At 37.1% G+C, this 24,889-nt stretch overlaps 5 protein-coding genes across 15 annotated transcripts in view; 4 read left to right on the top strand and 1 right to left on the bottom strand.

Annotated features, from left to right (window-relative positions):
- The window catches only part of LOC106747970 (leucine-rich repeat-containing protein 15), a 109,792-nt gene extending 105,695 nt beyond the window's left edge, over positions 1–4,097 (top strand). For all 11 annotated transcript variants that reach the window (XM_014626054.1, XM_014626056.1, XM_014626055.1 and 8 more), the window contains one exon: positions 335–4,097. In XM_014626054.1, the coding sequence (XP_014481540.1) occupies positions 335–603 (269 nt within the window). In that variant the 3' untranslated portion in view covers positions 604–4,097. The remainder of the gene's footprint in view (positions 1–334) is intronic.
- The window catches only part of LOC106747961, a 100,436-nt gene extending 76,178 nt beyond the window's left edge, over positions 1–24,258 (bottom strand). The window contains exons 1-2 of the mRNA XM_014626019.1: positions 24,187–24,258; positions 23,711–23,819 (exon numbers count right to left, since the gene is read on the bottom strand). The gene's annotated coding sequence lies outside the window, so the exon portion shown is untranslated. The remainder of the gene's footprint in view (positions 1–23,710; positions 23,820–24,186) is intronic.
- Positions 7,225–9,279, top strand: LOC106747960 (SLIT and NTRK-like protein 1). Its single transcript, XM_014626018.1, has 2 exons — positions 7,225–7,488; positions 7,834–9,279. The coding sequence occupies exons 1-2, from the start codon at positions 7,225–7,227 to the stop codon at positions 9,277–9,279; spliced, it is 1,710 nt and encodes a 569-aa protein (XP_014481504.1).
- LOC106747972 lies at positions 11,174–12,948 on the top strand. Its single transcript, XM_014626061.1, has 5 exons — positions 11,174–11,263; positions 11,520–11,553; positions 11,710–11,853; positions 12,136–12,390; positions 12,476–12,948. Exons 1-5 carry the CDS (start codon positions 11,261–11,263, stop codon positions 12,499–12,501), a joined length of 462 nt encoding a protein of 153 aa, XP_014481547.1. The 5' UTR covers positions 11,174–11,260; the 3' UTR covers positions 12,502–12,948.
- LOC106747971 lies at positions 14,416–18,570 on the top strand. The gene is made up of 5 exons (XM_014626060.1): positions 14,416–14,512; positions 14,779–14,806; positions 14,878–15,021; positions 15,161–15,412; positions 16,700–18,570. The coding sequence occupies exons 1-5, from the start codon at positions 14,510–14,512 to the stop codon at positions 16,732–16,734; spliced, it is 462 nt and encodes a 153-aa protein (XP_014481546.1). The 5' UTR covers positions 14,416–14,509; the 3' UTR covers positions 16,735–18,570.
- Positions 24,259–24,889: the final 631 nt, after the last annotated feature.

Raw genomic sequence — 24,889 nt, 5'->3', positions numbered from 1 at the left:
GTACAACTTATACGATAATCCTTTTAATTTTCTCCGTCCGGGTCGCACCGTTAACATTTTAGAGTATCACAAAGCGCACGAATAAAATACATCGCAGAAGTCGCTGATATATATTTCTTTCGCCGCATAAAAGTCTCATTAAGTAGCAGAACTAATTACCGAATTAAATAACGGTTACATTAACCGTTGCGCATAATGGCAACGGTTAATGTAACCGTTAGTTAAAGGGCCGCGGAAAGACGAACGTTTTAACGAGAGGACGAATTTCGCTAATTCCCATCTCGGCTCGGCGCTCATTTTATTTCCTTATCGTCCCGTTTCCCTGTGCGCGCAGATAACCCTCTGATTTGCAACTGCGACTTGCGGTGGTACACCGTGTGGCTTGGGAACCTGCGCGACAAGGACGACGAGATGATGTCGAAGAAGCGGACCGCCTGCATGATGATCAGTGAACACCGCGAGTACTCCGTGCCGAATATCCCGTTCGGGAAGTTGGGCTGCGTGGGCAAGAACGCCGGGAGGATCTCATCGGCGTCTGTCGCGTGTAAGATGTACGTTGACGCAACGCTAACGCTGATAGTCATCGCTGCCGTTTTAGCGTAATCCCGCGGGAGGAGCGCGACTTCGCGATTGGAGTGCGTCATCGACTTTTCGTTTCGACGCCGGCGAGACGTTTAACGACATGCGTTCGCCGTTAACGTTTCCACGGAATGCCACCATGATTGAGCCACGACGAGCCACAGCGACGAGTCTCGTCGTTCGTTACTTTAACGAATAGTTTGCAATGACGGGAAGCATTTTCCCCTCGCGTTTCTTGCTATTTATTTCCCGGGGTAATCGTGACGCGACAGCGGAGACGCGTCACGATTCCACGCGATAGACTGCGCTCGTCGACGTGGTGGAACCAGCCTTCTGCGGAGACTGACGTGACTCTCTCGCACGCGTGTCATCGCGCGACAATACGCGGCCTGTCGTAAAAATGACAGAGGAGAGCTACGACGCGAAAAGTCGGTGCCTTGAATCGTAGGAGATCTTGTCGAACACCAGCTAGCAGTTGACGTAAAAGGCCCTCGAGCATCCGGCATCGTTACTCGAAACGGCATCATTAAACGAATCGCTATTGTTCGGTGCGACGGGGAGGAATGACCGATTGATTCCTCCGCCGTTCGGGAAGTTGCTTTCTTACTTTTTTTCGCCAGCAGGCGTACAAGAACCGACGTCCGTCTCGTTTCGTGTAGAGATACGTTCAGGCATACAGTAAATCGGAGTAGATCATTGCTTTCTCCTACAGACACGCGCCCATGCGATGCGACCGCGCATGGACAATCAGACGTGACGCGTGGTAACCCGCGACAATCGACTTTTTGAGAACCGAGTGCTTTAAATTCTTCCGGACGCTCCCGCGGTATTTACTTTCGCAGTCCGATCAGACCGGAAGATTCTCCGTCGTTCACTCGATTCGATTAATCTTCAGCACACGCGCACACGCGATCATCTATTTTATTGGCCGAGACAGTTTGCCCGAGATATTTGGACTTTAATCGAATCGACAAGAAAATTCGAACCTCTCTTAGACGCTCGAGGATCTACGAATTAATTTATTTTCGCGGCGAAATGCGCTTAAAGATTCGGCGTCCGCAAAACACACGGATTTATTCGCAGCGTTCTTGATCGGGCCCGCGGAATATGCGAGTCGCGTGAGTACAACAGTCGCGTTAACAAAGTTAATCATCACTGTAAGTCAGCTCGCGACAAAGCACCACGAGCGATCCTTTCGATTGCCGCGTGTCGAAATGATATTCACTGACGTAGCATGGCCGGCCGCTAAACGTAACGACGAGCGTAGGAGACGCACACGCTTGCTGTGACGGCGGATTTATTGCTGATGGAATCACTGTTATTAATGGGACTCTCAGACGCTCTACGATCGAATTGTAAACGACGCTAATCGCGACCGCGCACGGCGAACTGTTTTAACCGCGACTTCCAGCCACTCAGTACGATAATGAATTCATCGGAGCGACTTTCCGTCTAATCGAAAACAGCAATAGGACGCATATCCGATCATACCCGATCTTTATCATCCGGCAATAAAATGTCACTCGCTCGTACAGTTCGATAGTATAGAGTCTGAGCGACTACCATGATCGAACGTCGATCGCACGATCGATCGGTGGACCGAAGAGTGCTCGTTCGCGAGGAGCGCGCGAGTTTTCTTCACCGGAACGTTACATATCAACATCGTTGCCAATTATTTCGTGGTTATCTGTTAAGCTCGCGGCGCGAGACGTAGTATACTCACTAGCGGATTCGAGCGGCCGGAAGTCAGTCGTCACTAGGCGGTTCCGGCCCGCTCGTCATATACATATCAATACGTTCCTGTCGAACACGGGTGCTGCAGATCGTCGGCATGCCGCGGAATTCTCGCGTCTCCCCCTCCCGCCCTGCTTCCGTGCGCCACGATCTTCCGAGGTTTTCAAATCGTTATTATCTATCCTAAAATCCGCGGTTTGGTAGAGCTTAGATACTCACCACGATTGCTCGAAGGTAGCTCGATAGGATAATATTTGACTAATCGTATAATTAAACTTTCAGCAGACGAATTATTTTATTCTCTTTCTCCCTTGAATTATTTAATTATTTCATACATGAGAATAATTTGTATAAAAAATGTACGTTTGTTGAGATATCGATTAGGAAGTGAAGTCGGTCGATTGAGTTTGCGTAAAACAACAAAAATCAAAGTGAACGAAGTTGGACGATACTCGTGAGAAGTCTCTCGTCGGCTTTTCTGCCGGACTGTCTCTGCGCAGTAGTCGCTGCTAACATCTTGAGATCGCCCCGATACTTAACTCGATTTGCAAAGGCCCGATCGCACGAAATGAGATAACGACTGCTGATGACACGTAATATACTCTCGGCAGGAAACCGACACTTGTTAAAGCCGGTAGAGCACAAACGCGGCCGTTCGGCCGCTCTACGAGCTTTACATTCGGGCTACTTCGTCGCCGGCGTTCACGTGCGTGAACTAAAATTGCATCGCCGTCTCGCGAGAGAGGAAGCGTATGCAACGCACGTGTCCGTCCTAATCGCGATGCACGAAACGCAAACGGTCCGGAGGTGCATAATTTCTCCCACGTTTATAGAATATTTCTTCCTTCGCTCAGTACACGACGAATAGTGATTCGCGCTCACATCCGGAAGATCGCGACGTACGAAAATACACGTTGCGCGCGCTTCGCTTCGATGCATCATCGGCGAGCGCGTCCGACGGTGCATCGGGCGAGCAGACGCGCTTCTCAGCGGAGGCTGAGAGAGCCTGCCGCGCGAGAGATCGATCGTAGAAGAGCTGTTCAAGGGACGTAGTGCTGATCACAGTGCTAACATGGAAAGTAACATGTGTTTTGCTATTCGATACATATAATAAGGATAAAGTAGAATTAAACCTAAGGCATTATCGTAAGACATACATGCCGCTTGGTGGCATATTAACCGGTACGAATTGTATGGCGCGCCGAGCTTGACTCTTCGGAAAAGAATTTCGAAGCTATCGATTTCGTCGAGGATATTTTAATCCTTTTGTTGTCGCGTTTATCTTAATTTATGACTCAGCGAGTGTATCCTATCTCGCGGACTACCTGGCGGAGAGAATTTGTACGAATGAAAATTTCGTGGCGTTAAATCATGGAACGACCGGCAGAAGAATTTATTATTTGACGTAAAGTAACCTGTTATTTTAGCGTTATATTTAGTAGAGTGTAAATTATACGCATATTGATGAAAAAGGAACGAAATGTCATAGGATCGATAGAACGCGTTTTTTAATTCGTGAGCGAAGATATTCTCCTTCGAATGTGCGGGCAACGGTGCGCGACGGTATCATATACACACATACACATATCATTTATACGCCCAAGTTTAATTGTAAGATAAACTGATTAATTAAGTCGATTTAAGGCTTGACGAAGCTATAACGACTAAAGATCGTATACATATCGTAAACGTATGAGATTTAAGAGAATTTATTTGTTAACATATATACATATATATATATATATATATATATACATATATGTACACGTTGCATATAATATATATATTATTATGCATTATTACGATCATAAAAGATATATATTATATACCTATATCTTATATACATATATATATATACATATACGCACTGGATGTTTTTTCTAAGAAGTTACGTCGATAACAATACGAAGCTGCTGTGTGCATACCGCCGTTTCTAAAGTTGCTTTCTATTTCAGCCTATGATGTCCGGTTTTCACGTTTTAATCGTACTTTGATGCGTACTTTGATATTCATGATTTATCGTTAATCATAGAGTAATTGAGTCATTAGATATCGGTAAGTTGAAAGAAAATTAAAGATACGCCGAATGCGATCCTCTGCAGGCCCTACATTTAGCTTAGGATTCGTACGAGGCATATCTGTATATCTAATAATCAAATCTTATTATTTTGTTCGTGTAACTGTGTGTACATAATTTACAAACATATGATTATTCAAAGTACAACGTACGGTTAAATGAAAAAACGGCAGTGTGTGAGCGGCAGTAAGTTACAAAAAAAAAAAGTTAATAGACTTGAAAGTAAAACTAGTAAAATAGCATAATCACCTGAGTCAGAAGTTCGGTATACGTCTTCGCTACCGAGCGATTGAGACGAAAAACGCTCTCGAAATATTATGCAGAGACCGTCGCGAGGGAAACTCTCTCTCAAGACCACCTTCCCTAAGTTCTGCGTTATACCAGCGAATTATTCCTCGAGAACGTTTCCGACGACGTTCACGTCGATTACCCAACAGTTCACGCGAGAGCTTAATTCGCCGAAGAACTTCCGGCTCGGGCGTTAGAACGTATCTTTAGGCGGTTTTTAGAACAAGAGCAGAAACGGGAGCGCACAGTTCGCGCGACTCTAATCCTTTCGCTGCGGAACATCGCAGCGACTCACGCTGATACCTCACATCTTTCGGTTATCTAAAACATCTAGCCGTACGACGAACGTAGAACTGTTCGCACCAGCGCGTAGCAAAATCTGCTAGACAAAAGAAAAATTCGCGACGTGAAATCACGTTTAAAATTATGTTAAAAATTAACATGAGCTCCGTCAAGCGCTGATCAGCTTGACACAGCGTTGCAGCGAAAGGGTTACGAATCGACGGATGTCGAGCCTGCAGAACCATATCAAGACATATCGCTGAGAGCCGACGTTAAGCTCGTCGGGCGCGCCGTTTATTATTACTAATTATTATAAGCGGATATTTTTGTACAGCGTCTTACAATGTGGTCGGATCGTTGCCGGCGCACCCGACAAGCGTACCCGGTGCCGTAATTACTTCGTATGATAACGCGCGATACCCTGAACGCGAACGCGTACGCATCGCCGACACATTCGTACGTGTCCAGCGGAACGCGTGAACGAAATTGACGGTCCCAGATGGTAGGTGCGTGTGAGGGACGACAAACGGAGCTTAACTCCCGATTTAAGGATATAACTTCATAATCTCGGTGCTCGCCCACATGTCGCTTTTTCGCACGACTTGAGGAACCTGGTAACTCTGTGTTAACATGCACCGACGTACACACATGTACACACATATATACATCATATACACATACACACACATATACAGAAGCTGACACGAGATGTTGATCTAGTATGAAGTATTCCATCCCCATTTCTTCACTGTTTTCTCTTTAAGTAACAAAATCATGACTCTTACGTATTATATAAAAGGACTAAAGTTCGTGTAAAATTAGACATAAAGGAGAAAAATTAGCTATTGATTCAATGTACACACAAACACAAGTGCGTCTGCATCTTTCGGCGTAAATGCTTTTAGACACGAGACACGTTATACACGGACAAATACACGCACACGAGACTAAATCACGCCTAATGTTACATCGATGTTATAAATATATATATATATATATATATAAATATATATATGGTTATTATGCGACACACCTACACAAACTTCGTCTGTATATGTCTATACATAATGTTACGTGTATATGGTCATATTATGATAACTATTACGTGATATGTATGTATTATGAAACATTTTTCTCGTATCGGACCGCAACTCGGCCGTTTACTCAGATTCTAATGTCTATATGTCATTGTTTATTATGTCGTTAATAATTAACGTGTATATGTGAAACTTTCAAATGAATAAAATTGACATAAGCAAAAACATCGTTCATTGTTATTTGTGTCTTTCATTACGTATCGTAGCTTGTTATGCGAAATTTCAAAAACGTTAATGAATATTTCAATACATATATTTCTTGTTCTATTAAGTCTTTTTATTAAGTCTCTTTATAATTTCAATAACATATGATATCCAAGTTGACGATCTATCGACACGTTGCTATCGAATTAGAAGAGACGCGTGAATGGGATAATATATCGAAATTCCTCCATGGCAATCAATACGAGATATGTGCATCGATAAGCGAATACGATAACGTTAATCAATGTCAACTGCAAGCAGACCGCGATTCTAGATTCGATGAAATGTTCCGCACTCTGTCAATCGTACTGTGTCGCATAGTAAGTCTGGCACGCGACCAACGATATTAGAGATGTTTTCGGCGTTGGTAAAGAGATCTACGTATTTTTGGAGGTACTTGCGATTTTTGATACATATTCTGTCATTTCAAATTTAAGTATTTTGGTCGGGTATCCGTGAGTCGAACTAGTAAAAATTATTATATTAAAAAAGTACAGCGACTCTTTACATATACTAATGAAGTATCTAATTACAAATAATAAATAAATTCAAGTGTATCTTTTAAGTTCGTGAACTCGTCGGAATTCATTAACGATAAGTGAACTCTACATTTTCTGAGGATATACGCAAAGTATATTTTAGATACCTATACTGTGTCGATTTTTATTCAATTTAGACAATTACGCGCACAAAATTATATAAATTCAAGATTAATTTCCTCTAAGTTTTTCTTATGACGCGAAGATCTTTAGATTTGTCTAATTTCTTCCTTTGTCAAATAAACATCGGAAAACATTCGATCCACGGTTATATAAAATTTACATTTATTCATTCTATCTACAATATATAATTATACATTATTTCAAAATGAATATAATTGAATGCAGTCTCCGTGCATGTCGGGTGCTTATAGCGGTCTTATTGCTACTCGCTGCAAGCAGCTATTTCACTGCTGAAAACGACATGGGAGAAACTATAGAGGGATTGACTCGCGACGCAAAACACATTTTAAATGTGACATCTCACATTGAGCAGGAAGAACAAACATCGCCATCTACAATTATCTACAATTATGGACTAATAAGATTTAATAACAATGGGAATTGTGACGTTGATAAGTATTGTCAAATTAAAGCATGCGAAGCCATAAGCTGTTCTAGGATAAAAATTTGTGGAAATTTCGATCCAGGAGAAGCAATCAGTATTTTTATCGAAAAAATTTTCAAGGTATTGTTATAATTCTAATTTTATGATATGAAAAATGATATCAATAGTGTAATATAATTTAACCCTTTCACTACTGTGGATATTAGAAAAATACAGAATTACTAATTTTATATTATAGTTAATTGTTACTAATATTATTGCCTAAAATACAGTAAGTTAAAATTTCTATAAATAAATAAATATATAAACAAGCAATTATTTTAAAATAAATTATTATTAAATTAAATTATTATTGAAAAACTAAGATATATATTCTTAATTATTAAAAAACATGTTTAAAAGTGAAAGGGTTAAGTTAAAATATACAAAATCAAAATTTTTATTTTACTATTCATTATTTGTTAGGTCAAGTGCAGTTCGAAAAGTAGCATAAACTTGATACTCGAAAAATCGACATTTTCTGATAACAAGCTTCAGGAAAATTGGTTGAAAATAAAAGATATAGAGATCGTGGAATTAATTCTGACTAACTGCCTTCTGACTACGTTAAGCGACGGAGCATTTTCTTCATCGATATTTAACAGAATGAGAAAATTACAACTGCAAGATAATAACATATCTATTTTAAAGAAAGCCACATTTGATCATCTTCCAAACCTGGAAAAGTTCTCTATCGTGAATAACGAGATAAAAGAAGCCGAGAAAAATTTACTTCAAAACGTTAAAAAAAATCTGGCAACTATCGAACTCGAGAATGCTATCACTGACACTGAAGTTCTTCGGAATATCACGGGAGGAGAAAACGATTTATTTAATGTAAAACTGTTAGCATTACGGTACAATCGTATCACGATTCTCGACTATCGACTCTTCACTGGTGTGCCTAATATAGAGAGTTTGTACTTACATTTTTCGAATATAGAGACTGTTAGTGGCGCGGATACATTCAAACCGATCTCCGGAAGTATAAAACAGATATTTATAAACAACAACAGAATCACTACTTTGCCTGAAGGCTTATTCGACTTTATAAAGCAGAACTCTTCTTTCTTCGAGCTGTCAATCCACGACAATTGGTGGCATTGCGATTGCAGCCTCAAATGGATGCAAGACTTGATGATACAACATTCGGGAATAGTGAAAAATATCCCAACCTGCAAAACGCCCAGAGAAAAAAACAATCAATCTTTCCTTGAGGTGAATTTTTGCGATCAAACAAAGACGACTGAGACAAGTTCTAGTAATACGACACACAGTAGTGTAACATCGACATCTCACGACATTTCAACGAGCAGTTCATATCATTCGACTACAGAGATGCCCAATTATCGTCCTGTCGACTATCACGTGATTATCCCCGTCTTTGTCAGCTCATTGATAGTTATGGGTTTTTTGAGCGCATTGTTAATGTTCGTCATAGTGCGACGACATCCTACAATATTGCGAGGAAGCAAACGAATCGTTATAGTAAAGCGCGAAATCCCGGACGTCATGATACTGCCGAAAGGAGTTTCGAGTGATGCTATCGAATCCATGAACAAGAACACGATATCCACAATATCGCGGAACTTGAAGGAGGATGAATACATCGTACCCCTGCCACCAATACGAAATCCAACACGTAAGAATTCGAGAAGTTCGGCGTCGAGTGTACCAAGTGATACGAGTTACATTTCCAGCATTGAGCCGACCTTGTCACAGCTGGACTCATGGCAACTCAAAAGATCCAAGTATACAAGCCGAGAAACCGAATCGCCACCTTTACCGCCCTATCCGCATCCTAATATCGCGCAACCGTTATCGATAGTACTAGACATGGACGAGAATGATTTCAATTCTTGTACGGTGTAACATGAAGCGATACAGTTCTTTTTTTAGTACAGATTTTTAGTACAGATTCTTCTTAAATTTTGTCTCGGAAAACTTAATTCGGCATAGATTATAAGAAAAATGTGTCAAAAAGCGAATAAAATTGTAAAAAAAGCGAAAATTATAAAATTATAGAAATATTTTTCAAGATCATACATTTACATATGTTAATAAAAATTCAAATATCTTTTTTTGCTCTAAAGAATTAGCGGGTCACGGAATGAATATTAATAAAAATTAAAAAATATAAGATTAAGAAACTACAGAAATATAAATATGTTTCTTAATTGTAGATACATATAGTTGTTGAGAGAAATATTCGATACTTGAAACATCTATTACAAATTGTGTAGGCGTTTGAAGAAGTGCTCCTCTAATTACTCTGAGCTGCGTATATTTCCACTTCAAACGTACTCTGCGTGACGTTAGATAATGGATGTGTCAGAAATCTCGTTTCGCTTTGGACTTGGCTAATTCTGGCTAATAGCCCAAAGTCACATGGGCCAATGTTAGGTTCCGGGAACAAGCACAGTGGATTACGGTAATAATATTGTGTGTTCTTAAAAAGAGCCAAGAGGAAATGGAGGAGAAAATTAGAGATATAATTGATAATAAAGGTACGTTCAAGATGTCAATTTATACAGATTTTGATATTTTAAAAACCATCTAATTTGCATAACTCAAAAGCATAAAAAATGTCTTACTTCGAAATTTCTTTTACGCAGTTATCGGTATAATTTACAGTTCAATCTGGAATGAATTTATTTCGAAAATTTGATTAGGATATTCTCATAATTCAATCACTAAATTAATGTAATAATCGTGATTTTATTGTTTGTGATATCGTGCAGTTATATCTAATATTATACCTAATGTTTCAAAGAGTAAACTGTGTGTTAATTGAACGGAAAAAAGGAAACAGCGGAGAAAAATTTTTTGAAAAGATTTTGAGAAAACATATGATCATAAACAGATATAGAATAATATCGACACGATCGGCAGGAAATCATGATTTTAACTATCCTAAACTTAGTAATCTGCAATGAGTCGGTTATTATGATATTGAAGCGATTTCCTCTACCGAGGACTATTTTTAGCCGTTAGGTCAGTAGTTCGATTTAACGTCGAAGCTTTATCTGATTGGCCAGTGGAGATTAACATACATATATCGAGGTTAAAGATAGTTGCCAGACGATTTTTTCGCTCAGCGGCCGCTCGGCAATCCACTGCAATCCTCTAAAAGGATGCAATGCCAATACTAAACCGCTATATCTATGATGCGCGCTACGTATAACTGCTTTCATGTTCGTAAATAGTTTTACCGTGCGCAGCGTAAAAACTGATTCGATATATGCGTTCATATACATGCCAGTTAAAAATATTATAAAGTATGTTATGGATTCCGTCCAGTTATCACTTCTGTATATAAATAGAACAATAAATTCGTACGTATCAACTCTACTATAGAAATCCAGTGCTATTTGAAAATCCGAGAATCGAAATAAAACTATACAGAGATCGATAACAGTGCAATGTATCCGATATTACAATTTCTCGCGGTTGCGACTTTTTCATGTGAACGACGACGTTATTTATATATTCCTCACAGTTAATAATGTTGCATAATATAAAGTTTTCGAAAAATTTATAGTTTTAATTAAAAACCCATGTATTCATACACACTGCATCAGTGTGTTAATTCTTTCGCAAATAGACAGCTGTGAAAGAGCGTTCTAAATAAAAATCTTTTTATAGCGAGTTTGTCCGATCCCCGATACATGATACATGATCAGTGGTGATCTATTGACACCGAACGTACGTATGCAACTGTATCACGCTGCTAATTAGTTCACTAAGGCTCAGTATGACTTTTTCACCGGCACAGTGAGTTAGTTGCACGAAAGAGATTCGTTCGAAATCGTCCGTCGTACTTCGTGATTGTCTTAGCGAGAACTTTAACAATATGGTAATTATCGTGTAAATTTATGTGGTAGTGAATATTCGCAGACCACGCAAATTCACTACAGAAATATAATCGCGAAAGTTTCTCACAGTGCTTTGTGTGTGCGTGTGGTTCTTTTTTAAATATATATTTCCAATAATCAAAATATAAGTTAAATAGAAAACAAATATTAATTTTTTATTCAAATAAAGCGTTACGTTTTCGAAATTTAGAACAACGAGTAACAAGTTAATGATTAATAGTGTTCGTTCAATTGTAGGAGGAAATTCAACTTAGCAGAGATCAAATATCCCGTAAGTACATACTTTTCTGCATTAAATTAATATCATTTTCATGGTATTGTTAGACATCACAAATAACACGTAACTTTTGTAATCAATTATTAGTTTATCGATTCGTACTTAGAAACATAATACATAGAAGACCTAAGAACTAATTTTCACAAACAGATTTGAGAATGGCATTCGATGCGTTCGATCACGACAAGAAAGGATGTATCAGCACAAGTATGGTGGGCACAATTCTAGGTATGCTTGGTCATGAAGTTCCACCGGACGAACTTGCAAATATTATTTCGGAGATTGACACATGGGGTAAATATAAAATTATGAATACACATGCACAGACAAGAAAACAGACTGAGAAAAAAACTACAGTTATACGTTCGCCAACTACATTCAAGTCCTCGTTATTCAGCTATTGCAGTGAAAGCCATATCTGAAAATATATCTGTTGCAAAAAAAGTTATTCTTAAGTTCACGTTTTATTCAAAGCATGATCCATATAACATAATTCTTTATTACAAGGAGATTTTACGAATACTTCGAAGATACGCGATCGGAAGAGTCTCATCGAAAAATTATACTCGGTTTTAGGAACTGGCGAATTAAAATTCGACGAGTTCTGTAAGTTAGGATCACGCTTTCTCGAAGAGGAAACCGATACCGAGGCGATACAGCAAGAGCTACGAGAGGCATTCCGATTGTACGATAAGGAAGGCAATGGCTACATTACTACCGACGTATTCAGAGACATCCTTCACGAGCTGGATGACGCGCTATCTCCAGAGGAGCTCGATATGATCATAGAGGAGGTGGACACTGACGGATCTGGCACGCTCGATTTCGAAGGTGAGAAATCGTGTGTAGCGCACAGGTGCTAATCCACTTCGTCTTCGCCTATGCATACCTGACGAATTCGGCGTTTACATTTCAGAATTCATGGAGGTCATGACAGGATAAATTACGACTTTGGCACGATGTGGACGTCTATCGCCCACGTATCGAACACAGCAAGTGTGTCTATGCAAACAAACCGAAATCTCCTGCTCGAGATTGTACGTGACGCTGACAGAATATACAGTTCGTTCGTTTATCAGATAAAAAAAGTAGCCGTAATATAAATTTTTTGTGAAATATCGTGAAATATCGTGACTCGAAGATTTTAACGTAATAATACGCATTAAGAATATCTGTGAATATCTATGTCGAATATAAATTAGAAGAGAAACTTTCGGATATTTGAGATAATGTTTGCGGTATTAGCGACAGTTATTGGTATCGCGGAATTTATAGATCTATTAGCTTGCCAAGATTGCACACTATCCTATGTACAGGGATTTTGGCACTGCATCGTCAAATATAAATTGTAATTCAATCAAATGTCGAAATATTTTATAATACACTTTGCCCACATGACGTATACTAGACATACAAATTTAAAAAGCTATAAAGCGAACTATATATGTGAATAAAATGTCATGATTCGGCTATATCAGAACATGTATAAAATATTAAAAACTCAAAAAAATGGCATAGAGAAGTGTATTCATACAAATAATAACAATATTTTAAAAAATTAGTTCCTGTTATATTTCCTGTTATTTATTATATTTAATTTATTATTATATTTATTTGTTATTATATTAATTATTATGTTTAATTTGTATCGTAATTTTTCTCTATAAAAATAAAATTTGGAATTAAAATTAAACCTATTATTTAAACTAATTAAAATGAAATCTATATTGTGGAAATATTTGTAAATTAATAACAAACTACAATTGTATAATTATCCACACAAGTATCTTCCTAATACCAAACTGCTTGTGAAAATTACAATCATTTTTTTACCGAATTCAGTTTCTAAATTTATGAGAAATCGCGGTGCTTCTATGAACCTCCGTAATCCCTCACAGTATCGTAGAGCTTATAATTAATTGTAGTTGTCATCGATGTAAGTCACACCTGAAAATATAACGTGCACTTGTTGGCAGTGGCAGTGCACGTGCTTCGCACGCACCAGACGCGACGTTATACGCCCGATTCTGTAACAGCAACCGTAATCCATTGTGAACTTTCGGGACGAAATAGCGCGTGCCTCTTAACGGGAGAGCTCGACAATGCGCGCGACAGCAAGCCGTAGCATTCCGAAATGGACGATAAAATCGTCTAAATATAATAGCAGCCACCGGGTTTTATGAGCTTATAATTAGAAGGCTAAGAATAAAGACGTGCATGGTTGCTGTATAGAACCGTCTTAGGTCTGTCTTATCCATGCCATCTCCGGCCATGAGCCAAATCTGTCTGTCTATTGTTATATAACCAGCGCACAACCGGCCACACATCGTGTTGCTCATAAATTTCTATGTTCCGGGACATTGCAAAATTCCACAATAAACCGCTTGTGAGGTTTCGATTATTACGGCGGCACGTACACATCAATAGTAGCGGCATAAAGCGTCTCATCAATGGCTTTCCGTCGAAAAACACGAGGCTAGTTTATGGTAATTGACGTTTCTCAAGATTAAAGATTAAATAATTTTTAATCAAATCGATGCAGCTGCATCTGGATGCTGAACGACTTGTGATACGGTTAATTATTACGATCAAGATGAATCGCGCGCAACGCGTCCCTATTAATTCGTCAAGTGCGGAAGCGTCGGGATTTTTGAAACGCTCGTCGACAAATCGAACGAGCGACTATTAGAGGCATGGATAATTTTCGAAATTAGGTATGTTACCGAAATTTGCACAATTGAAACGCTTTCATTTAGTCGGAGTGGGGCGAACGTCCTCGATGAATTTGAAAACCGCTAGACTCGGGATGTAGGTACTACCTGGTCAATCACGTGCCAGGGATCAACGTTATGACCACTTAAAACAGAAGTACACAGCCAGAATCTGGTGCATACCCGGATAAACCGTCGACACCAACGTACCGTGGAAAGCGCGTACAGTTAACATCGCTATGGCAAGTCTTATAATTTTTACAAACGCAAGCGTAAAATTTTCTAAACGTGACGTTTTTATGACACAAGTTACACTAAACAAACGCACGATTAAAATTCGTGTAACACAATCAAAATGCAAATTAATAAATTTTTATACATAAAGAAATCTATATCCCAATTTCTTTTTTGAAAATATAATTTCTATGACGAAAGTGAGCTGATATTATTTTTATTTTGGATAATCATAGATAATAAATAGTAATTACTATTTCTCTCACGATTGCAGGAAGACCTAACCAAAGACCAATTAGCTCGTGAGTATATTTTTGTGAAATTTATCAGGGTAAAAATATCTGAAATATTGAACTATCGCTTCCCTAAATAGTTCTGAAGAAAGCCTTCGACGCTTTCGATCATGAGAAGAAGGGTTGCATCGGTACCGATATGGTGGGTACGATATTGACCATGTTGGGCCACGAGCTCAGCGAAAGCACGTTACAGGAAATCATCATGGAAGTAGACGAAGATGGTGAGTGAAAAGTTACCAGTCTCGCGACGATGTCTTCTCACCACTTTAAGCGAGAGACTTACTGAATGTTCAATCGACTATGCTATTATTTGCTATTGCATGCTTGACATTTTTATGCACATATCTTTACCGTCGACAGGCTCCGGAGAACTCGAGTTCGAGGAGTTTTGCACGTTGGCTGCTAGATTCTTAGTAGAAGAGGACCAGGAAGCAATGCAGCAGGAATTACGCGAGGCATTCCGATTGTATGACAAAGAGGGAAACGGCTATATAACCACCGCCGTGTTTCGCGACATTCTTCACGAACTCGATGACAAACTATCGCCGGAGGAACTCGACCTGATGATTGAGGAAATCGACGCCGACGGTTCAGGGACCCTTGACTTTGACGGTATGTCCTTTCATGGAGTTTCCTATATTTTTTAGCACTGCATGATATTCATTAATCCCGAATATAAAAATTTAATCTGTATGACAATCAGACGCAATAAACTAATGAGCTAACATTTAAACTAATTATTGAAAATTTGATTTTTAAACTCGATATTTTAAAGATTGAATATAAAAAATTGATTGTATATTAACCCTAGGACACCACATTTGGGTGTATCACACCCATGCTACTATTGAAATGCCCGTCGTTTCTATATAGTGAAAGGCAGGTTAAAATTGGAAGAAGAAAAAACTGTTTTCTCTCTATGACTCCCCATGTTGCGTTTAGTAGCCCCATCGGTTATATAATAGATGTAGGGGACTCCATTAAAATTAATCTTAGGTACACTACATGTGTAATATGGATGCTTTTGCGCCATATCATTGTTTCTTATTTTTTCTGAAAAGTTTATATAATACAGCTTTATAAAAAATACTTTAACTTTTTTAAACAAATAGCATTTTTTTGTGATTTAGGAAACTTCTACACAGGCCTTTTCCAGAATAACTTTTTCTTAAACATCAATTATAATTGCGATGACACAAGCGCGTTTCTGACATTTGGTAGTTTAAATTAAAAAAACAATATGTTTAAAAATATTCACTTTTGGAAAAGTTACTGATAGTTGAAAATAGTTGAATGCAGTACACCTAGATTGGTGAAATCGGCATAAAATGTGACGTCCTGGATTAATTATATATAAAATATGTGCATTTTGTTTTCCTATAATGAAAGTCTTCACTAAATATATATATAATAAAACAAGTTTTGTATCTACCGTTACCACTTCTGTTAATTTTAAATGACACGGAAGTTTTTATACACTTAACACTACATATATCACACAATAACCCATACTCAAGAAACATTTCTAAGTTGACGGTTACTAATTGCAAAGAGCATGACATGTGTTTAGAATCTAAGCGACACTTAAATAGTATGCTCGAGAAATTCCATGGGCTTTACTCAACAAATGTAATTTGCAAGATAAAACAACGTACTACACGTCTCGAGAGCCAAGTAGTTCATTTAAAATCCACTCGAGTTACGGAGCCCCGAGCCAAGGGAATTCGATTCGCGCACGTCAATGTCGGCGTTGCACTCAGCGTAACTAACACTAATAGCAAAGTCGATCGAACGTTCAATAAGTCTCTCGCCTTAGGTGGTTCGCCAAGTTCGCAACTGCGAGAAACATGAGGCGCCGTCTGATTATGCTAACGCCCACTGCGTTTTACGCGTTTTCAGAGTTTATGGAAGTCATGTCGGGCGGCGGCGACTAAGACGAGCAGAACTGATAATGAAGATGGGCGCACCAAGGCCGGGATTCGCCATGCAATTGGCAACACCCGCATGAGTGCGTTCCTTCTTCATCGCCTTCAACGTACGCTTCTGCAAACTACTAAACTATAGCCGAGTGGAAAATTAGGCGTTTACGATCATCCGTGGTATCGTTGGTGGACGGTTGGCGGCTTTCATCATCTGAGATAAAGACCGGCAAAGACTTCCAGGCGCTTTCGATCGACGCCAGAAGCAGTGAAAATGGAATCGCCTTCGGAACACCTTGATAAATCGGAACAGCGCCCAGCGCGAATAAAGTGGCAGCGATGCAAATTTCATCGTCGCGGCGAAACGGGTACACGGGCAAAGCTCCGAGGCAATTATCCCTAATCGCTGATTACGTTCGCGTGGAAAGTTATAATTTTCCCGTCGCACGAATATCACCGGGATTTCATTCCGTGAGTTTACGCGTGAAAGTATCGAGAGGCTTGGTAATTACATAAATCGTGTGCGATAAATTATTAAGTATCTCGTGTGTCTGCGCAGATACCGCGTGCTCTTTAACGCGCGAATGCGGCGAACGCCTGGACGATATTTGCCCTGTGCGCAAAGTAGCGCACCACATTCAAGTGCGCAAGGCGCTTTCTTCATAAAGTCTCCGCATCAATCGCGTCACCGTGATACATGCCCTGTGTTTTTCCAATAAAAAAGAAATTAGATCGACAAGTTGCAATGTTCTTTCACCGCAAATTACTGCTCGGCGATTCCAACGTTCTCTGGATTGCTTCGGTTCGTAAAAAATTTTGCACTTTAAAATTAACGATCGTAAATAATCCTTTGTACTTTGACTTTATACGTTATTTCAAATATACATAAATGTAATTCTTATAAAAAAAAGAAAACACACTTTTTTATTTATGATCCCTATGTAACGAGACCCGCGCAACACGGTAAGGCGAATAGTATAATGACAAATAGAAATAGATTCATGCGGCTAAAGTAAACTAGAAAAACCGCAAGCGTTCATAACGTTTACCAGCTGTCCGACCGGTGGCATTTCCGTCCTGAGATTGAACCACGTAATAATAAGTATGGCAGTAAACGTCGCGGCGCAATCACGCTGCGCGAGGTCTTACCAAATCAGATATCTGAAATGTCTCAGTCACGGAATTATATCGCGATTCTCACGTCGCGCACTAATATATTTCGCATGAAAACGGTCGACCCGATAATCCCGCGCATTATACGCAGAAATTTGTATCTCGCGCGGAGAACAATTATTTGTTGGAGTCAACAAAACCGAAAGTGTCGCAACTTTTTGTGACTCGATAACCCAACGCGTGTCGAAAAGTAGGAAAAGATACGATTATGAAGATTAGTTCCAACGCGTAATCCACTTAACGCCATGAAAATGTAGTTTGTGGAAGAAGTAGAAATATTTTAACTTCATACGCTTACATGTTGAGAGAGCGCAATTTCCCATGCGATAAATATTAACACTTTAATGGCCGCTCACACAACATGTGTGTGATGTTACCGCCGAAAATTTTTGGCCAGTACCACACCCTCTGTGTGATGATTTATGAATGTAAACAAGAATTATTTCGTGAATTTTAATATAGTTTTTTTATATTAATTCTTCAAAAATATTGCCTCTGGCGACGTTTGACTGCGTAGACGTGCGGCCATTAAAGTGTTAATAAGGTAACGCAAGGACCACCTAATTTATTGTCAATCTGATGTGTCTTGATATTTTTGTTGTATCTTGATGTTTTCGTTCCAGCATGTACGTAATAAATTGGTGACTTTAACAAGTAATAAACAAATTTTGAAAACAATTTGATAATATTCATTATCAGTGATTCAACATACTAAAATCCTTTCTATATCTAAAAGATTTTTACGGCTTCAAAATAGAATATGCAAATTTTGACATTTATATTGGAAATATAGACAAATCGAGTGTATTATTTTTTAAACCTTTAAAATATGACGATCTAAAGAAAATTGTATTTCTCCTGCAAATTGCATTTTCGCGTTTTCTTAGCTTATCACCAAAAAGAAACGTTAAGTCGACCTAAATAATTGTTTCACGTATTAATTTCAGTTTGCAGGCACATAAAATATCGTATAGCAAGCATATGTTTATTTCCTTTAACAAAACGACAAAAATTGGAAAATTGCTGGTCTGGATTCCAGACTTCGTGCATTGATTAAGCGTTAAATTTTCCATCACAATCGTAAAGATAAGAGAAGCGATCACCGTCTTTGCAATAGAAATTAAACCTCTGTTTTGCCGTGATTCTACTTCCGCACCGATTATCCGAATATTTCGATAAATTGCGCACTATTTGTAATAATTTATACGGAAGAAAAGTCCCCCTTTCACTGCTTCAACTCGATCAACCGATGACTATAAAGTTTCCATTTTGCACTTGAGATCGTGTATTAATCGCGCAGATGGATTAAATAACAAAAACGGCCCGGAATCTCGTTACCAAAAGTCGATATACGCAAAATGGCATATTATCTGCTTCGGCAGTGCAATAGCACGCCACTATTACGAAATTCACGCACCTGTTCCCCTTTTATTTTTATCGGTAATAAATGCGCTGATATTACGTCACCCCAAAACGGGCAACGTGTAATAGCCATGCGACAGCGAATATCGAGTTCAACGCGTGTAAATCAAGTGTTAATCGCGTTAATCGAACGTAAATCGCGAAATCTGTGTCGACTAAATGAGTGTAATTTGTAGCTATTATAAATCTTATACAAACAGATATAAATAAAATCGAATTGAGTAAGCGCATCCATTTTGTTCTATATATATCAAATATTGCCACTTTTTATCTTTATCCTTTTTTACTGATTAAAATTTTCAAAATAATACGGTTTTTCAAATGACAGCATATATAGTAAAAAATTTTGTGTTAAAAGCAGTTCATTGAATTTTGTGTTACTTTAACATGGAGAATATGTTAAAAGGTACACGAATATAATATTAAATTAATATATTCATTTTGTCAACATATGTTAAATGTGTTAATATAATATATTTGTGTATTTTTTAACACATTCCACATGTAATTAAAGTAACACAAACTTTCAGTGGACTGTTTTTAATATAAAATTTTTTACCGTATACAGAAGACTGCGTCAAGTACAATAATTTATTTTACTTTTCATTTATAATTATCTTAGAAATTAGAAAATATATATCTATAAATATAGTTAGGTGAAATAAGTCTATATTTATTCAAGAAATCTCGGTCGACACGCATTTATGATCAACTGAGCGCGTGTATCAACGGAAAATAAGCGATTTCGATACATGTCAGCGAGGAAAAAATGGCATAGCGTAAGAAAGCGTGCAAACGGCGTGCATTCGTCAAAATTTGAACTGCGCTTGAACTGAACTGTGTTGTTGTTTCCCATATGTGAAAGCGGGATAAATTATTATAAACGTCTGACAATTTTTCAATACGTTGACAAGAATCGAGCGCGTGGGCTGCTCAAGTAGTAAATTAAGTACTCTGATTTATGATGTTACCTTAAGAAACCGTGTAGCTTTTCTGCGCGGCTTGAATTATGCGAGAAAGTTTATCGCATGATAATGTTGCATTTATCGATAGACTAGAGTCGCTTCCGGAACTAGCTAATATTTTTCGCGAAATAGCGGGCAATATTTCACTAAAAATATGTAACTCACGTGCGCTAAAGATAAGAACATCAGATGTGTTTTGAAGTTCCTGTCTGACAGTTCTTACGACTAGTTCTTGCGCAATAAGAAACGCAATTAAACAAATTTTCAACTTATAATTTACTCGATTATCGTTACAAATAAATTTTCAAATTTGAATTGTAATTTATACGCGTAAATAATATTTACCTTGTTTATTCTGACGCTTGAGATAAGAAATATAATCATCAGAAATTTTTGTTTAGTATACAGATAATATACAGTAACAGATAAAATCTTTTCAAAATTGTAAAGCACCAGTTGCAATAATGGACGGCACGGTATTATTCGATGAAAGAATGATTAATTAATCGAAATAACTGCCATGAATATTACATCAAGTTGTCGTATTTATCAAAGACGTATTCGCACGCGTGGCATAATAATGAATTACGTATCATATTTGTCACTCGCATATGATATACGATTCGAATTAAAGCATGACGCGTTCGAAAGTGAGTTACGGCATACCTCTCATCGTGTAATCTCGCTTACAAGCTTCTTCAATAAAATATTGACATAGCTGCCGTGTTAAGGATAAGTTTCGTTTTAAATATATTATGCGCATGCAATATCACGATATTAAAAAAATAAAACACGAATAAATTAAGGATTAACTGTATGATGCATACGCGCATATGTTTATAATATATAATCTCATTTTATAAACATACACTACCATACAGATTATTAATGATAATCCAAGTCAATAAATATGAATAAAAATGCGCAACTCAAAATTTAGAATAGAGAGATCAAAGTTACATATATATATATATATATATCGACATCTCTCGAGATGAGAACAGTTCAAATTGTATTTAAATTATTATAATTATTATAATTCTCCTCAAACATCTTTAATTGGTTTTCCTTCTATTATGTTTCGGCTTATCAAATCGTAAAATGGAAAGCAAAATCGAGACGTAACACGCAATACAAAGAACGCATATATGTACTTCTTCATCGCGTCAAATATGTCGGGTTCACCGTCATTATAGTTATTCGCAATGGTCCCAGGAGACGAACTATAGCTCTCAGAAATGTGCACACTGCGATTAAATGCTCGCTTAATTACAGAGTGCGCCGTTTGACAGGACTTTCTCCGCCAATTAGGCATCCAAGTTGAGTTAGCTGTTGCGAATTCGATAACTAATTTAGCGTTGTTTTAAAGCGTTAATCGACGCTTTGCGAACATCTTATTATAAGGTATACGCGTAATGTATAAAGATAAAAAAGAAAATGTCAAATACGTACAAATCTTTAAGACAAATTAAGAGAACGATACATATATGTGTGTGTAACGATGTAATAAAAAGTTATATAATTATAATAAGTTATATAATTATTATAATATTGTCGGTTAGAAAATACGTTTGCGTTTACTGAAATTGCAATACTAAACAGCTCTTCATTGTTTATATACTAAGTTAATTTGATAATTTTTATTTGAATTTTAAATGATCATGGATAATTAATCATTAATTCCAATTATTGCTTTGAAAATATTATTGATGACATAACACAGAGGAAAATATTACATCCTATTGTGAAAATTTCAAAAATATGTGTTGAACCGTTCATGTTGTACTTATCTACAAATTTTTAGATTTAATTCTTATTGAATGAGTATATAAAGATATATTATAATATTCTATAATATACTCTTTCCCTGCAATTTTCATGAAACAAATTTATTTATTATAATCAAATTTTATTATAATCGTTTGCGCTTCCTCAGTATGGTATGTCAACTTATCTTTTAGTGTTACAATTTTAGTAAACAAAAAAATTATATACTACACAAAATTAAAAAAAAATATGTATACATGTAATTGTTCTCAACTTGTCCGCCCGATATCAGTGCGATTTATGACTACACCCATGCATTACTCTACGAATATTGAAATGTGAATATTATAATTCAATACTCACCATGTCGCGTCAATATTCTTCGATGTCTAGTAATCAAGTCCATCAAACAGCATTACCGGTCCTACTTTCGCATGTCGTCCCACGTCGATTGCATTTCACTTGCAACGCGATATAAGTACTTAACTCGCGACGCGATATTCGCAATTCACTCGCGACGCGACATTCGTACTTTACTCGCAACGTGATATCTGTACTTCATCGCAATGTGATATTCCTACATCGATTACAATACGATATTTGTATTTTGCTTACGATGCGATATTGATATTTTAACGGAAATTAATGAAATAAAAATATAAAAGCTTGTAATATAAAGTTACAGTTAAGTAATAAGTTATTGTAATTTTATTTCCATCGATTTATTTCGTAACAGAATATGCAAGTTCTTTTAGTAAACGTTCAAAACAAAATCGTAGTTTGTAACTTTTTTAATCGTAGTTTGTAAATTTTTATCTATCAACAGCATTGCAGAAACATATTCGTGATTAGCATATAAAATATTACGAATTCGTCCCATATTATTCTATATGGACTGTACTTCATTGCACTCGCAACACAAAGGTGTATATAAAAAAATTATAAATTGACGACTGATGGAAGAATTTATTAACGCGAAAATAAGAAAAATAATCATCACTATTGCAAAATAATTTCTATTTCTTTGATATAATAGTGATGCACAAATGTATATAAAAAACAGCTGGTGAGTAAATTAATTAGATGCACGAAATTATTTATTATATGATCTGTCATATCATGACACCTCTTCAAAAATAATTAAAAAGAATTTATATCACGCTTGTAAAATAAGCGTGCTATCATGCTGCAGATGCAAGTATAAAAACCAAGTATCGCGAAATTTATTAACAAGAACGAAATTACCGCACGTTTTACATGTAGCAATAAAATTCTAATACAGAACTACTTTACAATATATTTCGCGAAATAATTACATATACCATTATATTTCGCTCAACGACTGGTATTTATATGCATGAAAAAAATTAACATGAAAATATCTACAAAATAAATCGCACTGATTTGAAAACATTTCGGAAATAACCAATCACCTAAAATATTTAAATCCATTTTTTATTGCATTCACCGAACGGTAGAACCGGTTTTGCAACCTCGGTTTATAATAAAAAATATTTTTTTGCGAGATAGATTTAAGGACACGACAAACAAGTGCGTAGAGATCAAATGAATCGACTATTTACGATCATAATTCAGGTTATTCTGATAGCTACATAACGATTTTTTATCACGAAATGTTAAAAATATAGAATGTATGATCTTACCGTCGAGGCGATTCCGATCGACCTGAACCGGATCCTCTGGTACTGCACCTGCGAACAGTCGAACTGCAACTGCCTCCTGCATGCTGTGCGGTTATAAGTCCTACCAGATCTGAAACATAAAACATAGTTCCTCTAATTAGTATTACAGTTATAGAGTTATATAGAAATTGCTTATTCTAATGGATTAATTAAGAATATGGAAAGAGGCGAGATGTATTATATGTTAATTTTCTTATTTTCAAATTGACTTCATATATAAATGTATAAAATGTGATAATCATTCTTAAAATTTTTATATTTCCACCGATCCAAATAATTATAGCGTTATAATCATGGCATAAAAATATCGTAAACTGTTTTTAGATACAACTTGAGCAATTTAGTAAAATTTAGTAAAATTAGAAGTAGCGAGTGATGTCATATGATTCGTTTACTTCTAAAACAAAAACTACTGATTCCAAATACATCATATTTACATGTATTCTGTTGAAGGTCACGCAACCTTCGGCGAGTCATGGATAAACGTCCTGCGACACACTGTGCTAAACTTAAGAGAAACATTATATCATAACTTATACAATTTAAGAAGCTTTTTGATATTTCGTATTACATTATATTATAATATTTAATTATTTATAAAGCGCATTCCATCGATAACTCCCCGCGCTCTGCTCATTGTACAGACACTGATAATCAAGTTTTAATAATTTTAATAATAAGCATTGAATTCTTTTCTACACCTTACATTAACAACCGAGTCTTATGTGTATACATTGTAATTCTTTTGTTAAGGGGGATGAGCGAGATAAAAGGATATAGATGATGTGACAAATACGTGTGTGCGCGTGTGTGTTACTATATTTAATCAATAGTAATTTTATGAATAACTCGAGAAAATTGATACAACATACTCTAACTGTAATATGTTGTAAATAATGGAACATGGGTATATCTCCGCGTTGTACTATGCGCGAACTAGTCTGGCTCGACATATTTAGATCCAATTGTTAACTTAAACTCGGCCTATGAAAGAGAAAGTGGGTGAAGGCTAGAACGAACGATTTGCCACAATTACTTGCAGTCTCCTTCGCGTATTACACTTCGCTAACGAAACAAGTCCCGCTGCGAGAAAGTACAAAGTGCCTAAAACACAATCGGCCAAGATTGGCCCGATGCACG

The sequence above is a fragment of the Dinoponera quadriceps genome, unplaced genomic scaffold (assembly GCF_001313825.1).
Source record: "Dinoponera quadriceps isolate SergipeBrazil2010 unplaced genomic scaffold, ASM131382v1 scaffold2167, whole genome shotgun sequence".
Classification (NCBI taxonomy): Eukaryota; Metazoa; Arthropoda; class Insecta; order Hymenoptera; family Formicidae; genus Dinoponera; species Dinoponera quadriceps.
This window is presented reverse-complemented; position numbering and strand designations above follow the sequence as displayed.

Excerpts from the sequence above, each read along its gene's own strand:
- LOC106747960 (XM_014626018.1), top strand. The coding sequence starts at position 7,225 with ATGGGAGAAACTATAGAGGGATTGACTCGCGACGCAAAACACATTTTA. Across the intron at positions 7,489-7,833 it reads TTATCGAAAAAATTTTCAAG|GTCAAGTGCAGTTCGAAAAG; the intron begins GTATTGTTATAA and ends ATTATTTGTTAG.
- LOC106747972 (XM_014626061.1), top strand. Across the intron at positions 11,554-11,709 it reads TAGCAGAGATCAAATATCCC|ATTTGAGAATGGCATTCGAT; the intron begins GTAAGTACATAC and ends TTTCACAAACAG. Across the intron at positions 12,391-12,475 it reads TGGCACGCTCGATTTCGAAG|AATTCATGGAGGTCATGACA; the intron begins GTGAGAAATCGT and ends TTTACATTTCAG.
- LOC106747971 (XM_014626060.1), top strand. Across the intron at positions 14,807-14,877 it reads AACCAAAGACCAATTAGCTC|TTCTGAAGAAAGCCTTCGAC; the intron begins GTGAGTATATTT and ends TTCCCTAAATAG. Across the intron at positions 15,413-16,699 it reads AGGGACCCTTGACTTTGACG|AGTTTATGGAAGTCATGTCG; the intron begins GTATGTCCTTTC and ends ACGCGTTTTCAG.